The sequence below is a fragment of the Lutjanus erythropterus genome, chromosome 8, assembly GCF_056507025.1.
Source record: "Lutjanus erythropterus isolate fLutEry1 chromosome 8, fLutEry1.hap2, whole genome shotgun sequence".
Lineage (NCBI taxonomy): Eukaryota > Metazoa > Chordata > Actinopteri > Lutjaniformes > Lutjanidae > Lutjanus > Lutjanus erythropterus.
In genome coordinates, this window is record NC_139324.1 from 2,061,366 (window position 1) to 2,067,763 (window position 6,398).

General features: G+C 42.8%; 1 protein-coding gene across 1 annotated transcript in view; it reads right to left on the minus strand.

The window, feature by feature from the left end:
* Positions 1–3,261, minus strand: part of LOC146322290 (uncharacterized) — a 34,155-nt gene extending 30,894 nt beyond the window's left edge. The window contains exon 1 of the mRNA XM_084725153.1: positions 3,205–3,261. Within this exon, the coding sequence (XP_084581279.1) occupies positions 3,205–3,261 (57 nt within the window). The remainder of the gene's footprint in view (positions 1–3,204) is intronic.
* Positions 3,262–6,398: the final 3,137 nt, after the last annotated feature.

A 6,398-nucleotide genomic window follows, 5' to 3' on the forward strand; every position in this document is an offset into this window, starting at 1 on the left:
ACACACTTTGTATCCCCCTCTGTCTCCAACACTCCTCTGCTCAGGAGGGATTTCCTAATAATAAGTCAGTTTCTCATTGAAACAGCAAGGTGTCTTTCCCCTATCTGTGGCACAAACACACACATTCACACTGCCTGGGGCTCTGCGCTTTTTGGCTTTTACGTTTATGTTGAACTACTTCTTTTTTAATAATTCTCAGCTAATCTCCGACCTTGTGAGGCAGCAGCCTTCACAGCGGGACCCACATGCTGCCATCTGTTATCTTTGTGGTGTTTGTAATATTAACTGTGTCCACCATACAACATATTGTCAGTTGTCTCAACCTCCACAAAACTTTTAATCCTTTCTCTCAGCATTTACCACGATCATCCTCATGCAGTCATTATGAATGAATATTGATTTGGGATGTTTCACTGACCATTTATAGGCAACTATGGCTGTAAAAGCTGTGGCACAATTTGATTTGATTGTGATTTATAAAGGGAAACAGCATAGGACATGCCTAAACACTGTTTTATAAATCAGAATATTTTTGTATAAAGCACTTGCTGTGTTTCGTCCGTGCTCCATCTTTTACACACCTAAGCACAGCATTATAAATGAGGTCCTAGGTTATGACTGACTTATTTTAAGATCAGACCTAAGCCCTGCTGATGCAACTGGCCCCTGATGTTCAGTAGGAGGTGAATATCACTAGCTCACCATCTTAGTTTAGGATGTTAGCATGCTATCTGCTAATTAGCATTAAAAACAAAGGACAGCTGAAGCTGATGAGAATGTAATTTGTTTTGTAGATATGTGGTCATAAAGTGTTGGAAAAATTGATTTTGACCTAGTTAAGGGATTACCACAGTAATAGAAACTTGTCCTCTAGACCAGGGGTGTCAAACTCATTTTGGTTCAGGGGCCACATACAGCCCAATTTGATCTCAAGTGGGCCGGACCAGTAAAATTAAAGCATAATCTATCGATTATTCTGGCGATTAATCGAGTAATCAGATAAGAAATATTGCAAGTTCTGCATTTTTTTCTATTACATTACTTTTGCTTTATTTAAGAACAATGGTAATATACAAAAAAGAAGGTAAGACAGGTCTATTAAATGAACAACTATAAATTACTAAAGTAAAGATACTCAGTAAAGTAACTTTACTTTTATTGTAGATTTACTTTTACTGTTTTTACTTTACTTTCTACTTTTTTTTCAAGTACAAAGGTAAAAGTAAAGGTAGTAATGTCTGCAGAAACCACAAACAGAAGATGTATCTAACTCTTTTAACTGAAACAGTCACCAGAATGTTTTGTTAACATGTTAAAATCACAACATTTTTCTTCTGGAGCAGGACAGACGCTCCCAGACCCCCAGAGGACAGGGGACTGGTTTACTAACATGTCACCTTTTTCTCCTCTGATGAGTTTGCAGGTCTGTATTTAGTAATAAAAAAATGTTGATTTTTCAAAAAAGGAAACAACATGCAAGATTTTTAAACTGTAATTAGGTATGTTTACATCGTGGTTATTAGTGCTTTTACTTAAATAAAGAATGTGAGTATTTTTCCATCACAGCAGGTCAGTGATCAGTGTTTCAGTGACTCTCTGTGGATCAGTGAGTATTGTTTTATTTATGGCGGCCCGCCACATTAAAAATATCGGCACAGCGCCACGATTTTCTATTTTTTGAGCTGCGCACCTTTTCAGTCGTGTCTAGAAGGTAACTCTTTATTTGCACAACTCTCGCGAGATTTGTGTCCGTTATTTCTACTAAAATAATCAAACTTGCGCGATCTTTCGCAGGTCTAGGGTTCCCTTCTAGACACGACCCTCTGTCTCTGTCAAACTAATGACAGCAGACTGTCTGTAAACAGCACGATGTTACACTCTGCAGTGTTTCACACAAAGACTTTATTCGTGTGGACACACAGGTTTGGTTTGTGACCAGTTTTGTCATTTTTATTTTTTTAATCAGTCTGAGAGAACGACGGTATCAGTGATTGATTAGTGATCAGTCTGCCCTCCTCTCCTCCCTCACCTGTTCACTCTGCTGTGAGAAGGTCCGAAAGTTTCTCACAGAGAAACACAGACTCTCCTGTTTTACGTATAGGCCTCCTTATACAGTTGTTTAATTTTATAAGTGCATCTGGTTGATGTCGATGTCATTAACCATCACATTAGTTTCAACTGTTGTAATAAACTCTATCATTAACAACAGTCTCCTCCACACGCAGCTTCTCTGCTGCTGTGAAAACTGAATTGCAGGTGGATTAATATGTAGGGAAAAACCCAGAATGCGGGTTTTGTCTTTTTGTCTTTATAAAACATCCTGCTGATGAAGAAAGTCAACAGATCAGATACAGACAGGGTCAGAGAATCACACTGACCTGCTCTGTGTGTCTGTACTGTATGTGTGTGTATGGAGGAGCTGCACTGATGCAGAGAGGAGAGATGCTGCAGCCCTGTGATAATAAATTACATCAAAATTTAAATGTCAGCACTCATCAATACTCTGGTTTTTAATAACCCCCACATGCCAAACAGTGTGCTGTACAGTTGTTTGGATTGAAACAGATTTTTAGTATTCGAATTACTCGAATTACTCGAATTACTCGAGGAATCAGTGGCGTAGATGACGTAGGGTTGGTGGGTTTTGTAAACCCATGGGCCCTCTTGTGGTCAAACTTTTTTTTTTTTTTTTAAATGTAATGTTGCCGTGGTTGACCCTCGCAGCGGCAGGTAGCACGGAGTGTAACGTCAGACTGGGTCACTGCATTTTGTTGCATATAAGGGGGGATACGAGCGGCCCCTCCCAATTTGAACTGATCCATGCGTCTATTGAATGTGATTGGCTCACATTCCGGCCGTTATTTTTCTGGAAAAAAAGAAAGAAAAAAGCAAGCAAGGTAGAGGAGATTTGCAAAGATGATGAAAAGAAAGAAGCCACCAGAAAAGAGATTTGTGGTGCAGATAAGTGTAGGGCAAAAAAGAAAAAAAAAGTTAATTGAGGATGCAGCCAAATGCACGAAACTGACAGATCTCTTCTGTCGTGGTGGGAGCAGCCAGGCCAGTGATGACACGGGTCCAAGCAGCAGCACGGCCACAGCAGGTAAACAAGCACTGTCTGCTGTAACACGGCGCTATCATGATCTCAGACTTGAGATCGGATTGTCACAAGAACCGACACTACCGGTAATCTGAACATGACCGAACCTGGATCCGCTCCAGCTGCTTGGTGTGGCCACAGCCACAGTTGAAGCCCATAAACATGACGCGCCATGTGTCTTTCTCCAGTCAGTTGTCATGGGAACAAGACGCTCTGATGGTGGTGCGCATTTAGACCATAATACATCCATGGTTTGGAGCAGAGACAAAACAAATGTGTATGAATATATATAAAACGGACCTGAAGAATGAAACAATAAGTTTACACCAGTCAGTGGAAACAGCCTGAAAGTGAGTGAATGAGAACAACAGTTCTATCATTGAACTACTAGGAGAATAATAATAATGACTACATAACTTCCTGTTTGTGTGGAGGCATATTTACCATTTTACCTCATGTTTCTGCCTGAGAAGTTGTTAAAGTGCAGCTTAGCCTAAAAACAAGTTTGATGTGTCAGTTGTTATAATTGTTATAATTGTTAATGATTTTAGAAGCACAATCTTTTTTTTTTGTTGTGGTATATAATAATAGAGTATCAAGAATCGTGGAAATTTACTAGTATTGGTATCGACTACTAAAATTCTGGTATTGTGACAACCCTACTTGAGACTTTGCATATAGTGTTTGTTTTTTTTGGGTGTGTTCAGGGCACAGACAGAACATTAAAGATTACATGATTACATGATTACACAGTTACATGCATTACAAATCATTAATTTTCTTGGTCAATTAAAAATAAAATCCATAGGCTTTACTATTATTATTATTATTATTAGTAGTAGTATTAAGGATATATTGAGGAAGAGCAGCATTATAATGAGGCGGCGCTGGATGCTAAGGAGATGGCGGTCAGGCCCCTTTGACCTCAAAACCCATGTGGAATACAGCCCAGTTACGCCACTGCGAGGAATGGTTTCAACCATAAAATTAATGTATTCTCTGTAATTTTCACACTTTGCAAAGTCATCCCGCGGGCCGGACTGGACCCTCTGGTGGGCCAGTTTTGGCCCACTTGCCATACGTTTGACACCCCTGCTCTAGACCTTCAACACCAATTTCACAGCAATCCATCCAGTAGTTGTCAAGATATTTTACTAAAATGTCACCCTCAGGGTGGTGCTGCAGGTTAAGTCAGGGGATCACCAGTCGTTAGTCTCCATCCTTCGATAAACATGAACATTTGTACAAAATGTGAGGGCAATCCTTTTAATAGTTGTTGAGATATTTCAGTCTGGGGCAAAGTGGTGGACTGGCTGACTTACTGACACATCAGTAGCAGACTGTCATCTTTAGAAAATGAAGCATCAGTTACATTCTCAGACTTTCCATAGAACCATTTTTCAACCAAGAGGGGGGTGGAGCTTAAGGCTGTGAAGTAGAAATAGGATTGATGTTGAGGGTAGGCTGACACTCATGTCAATCAAACAAACATGTCATGACCTTCCTCAGAAGGCAGACTGACTGCTCATCCTCTTTGGGATTAACACTAAAAAGTACACAAAAGAGTTTTAATGAATGACATGAAAAGTGCATTTACTAAGATATATGATCAATATGAAGTTGCCTAAAGGCTGAGCAGTGCTCACATCTCAGTAAAGAGCTGGATGAGCTCCTGAGAAGTAGTCATAATTTCCCCGTCTGTTGCATCTTGCCTGTCTTTCAGACACTAAGACCCTCTGACTAGGCATGATCTCATGGGAGCTTCATCCATGGAGGCAAACCACAGTTTGAGGGGAAAAAAACCCTATAATTTATATAATTGTGTGATGAGTGTATTTAGGACCCAAATGCAGCACTCTGGAAATCAGTGACAGTTGGTAATGGTCTGTAATACACAGGCAAAACAGGAACCTGGGCAGACAAAAAGCACAGGTAACAGTTCATTCTTCAGGCCCACACATAGTCACTGAGGTTCAGGCACGAATCAAACTTCTCTGAGACATCCATCTCAGCCTCCTCTTCCTCAGTTGTTGAGTCGTCCCCCCCGAATCCGAGACCACATCAGATAGGAGGTCATGGAGCCGGGACATGTGTTACAGGACTAGTTCAGCAGTCTTGCTGGCCGATGGAAGCTTGGGTAGAGGCACAGAGTGAGCCATCTTGCTGAACCGGTTTACCACCGACGGGATAGTGGTGAATTCGTCTGATGGTGGCAGACTGGTAACAGTCCAGTGATATATATGGGACCAGGGCTGATGTGGCACAGGCAGAGGTTGTAGGTAACCGGCAGGGGCCTGGTGGGAGGATTTGTGCTGACTGCAGACAAGGCAGGCGTTAATGAACTCTCTAGTGTCTTCCGCCACGAGAACGCTCGCTTTGCACTGAATATCTGGGTGGCAAGTAAGCCGGGAGCTGTGGGCCCATTGCAGGACGTCAGACCTCAAATCCTGAGAGACAAACAGGTGGTCAAATGGACAGGAGCTGGGACCAGGCTGGTCCTCCAAGGTGGCTTTTACTTGCTCCTCTACCTCCCAGGAGAGAGAAGCCACCAGATGGGGAGCAGGGAGAATGGTGTCCTGGAGTCTGGGGCAGAATATTCTTTCCCCACAAACTGGCGGGACAGGGCATCAGGCTTAATACTGTGAGAGTCAGGCCGATAGGAGAAGGAGAAGTTGAATCTGATGAAGAACAGTGACCACCTGGCTTGACGGGAGTTCAGCGTCTTAGCTGAACGGATGCACTCCAGTTTCTTGTGGTCAGTCCAAACCAGAAAGGGCAGTTTAGTTCCCTCCAGCCAGTGCCACCACTCCTCCAATGCCAGCTTTATTGCCAACAGTTCCCGGTCGTTGGGAGAAGAAGGCGCAGAGATGCAGTTTCTGGTCATCAGCTGAGCGTTGAGACAGTATGGCTCCGACCCCCACATCAAAGGCATCCACCTCCACTATGAATTGTCTCAGGGTTGGGAACCAGGAGAATGAGAGCTGATGTGGATGAGGGCTTGAGGTTCTGGAATACCTCCTCAGCTGCCTGGGACCATCTGGGACCACCTTGGAGGAGGTGAGAGCTATGAGTGGAGTGGCCACTGTGCTGTGTCCACTGATGAACCTTCAGTAGGCAAAGTTGGCAAACCCTAAGAATCATTGCAGCTGTTTCCAGGACTCGGGGATGGGCCAGGAGGTAACAGCAGAGACCTTGGTGGGGTCCATTTCTGTGCAACCTTGACCGATAATGTACCCCAGGAATAAGATGGAGGATGCATGGAATTTGCACTTCTCAGCCTTCACAAACAAACAAGAGATCT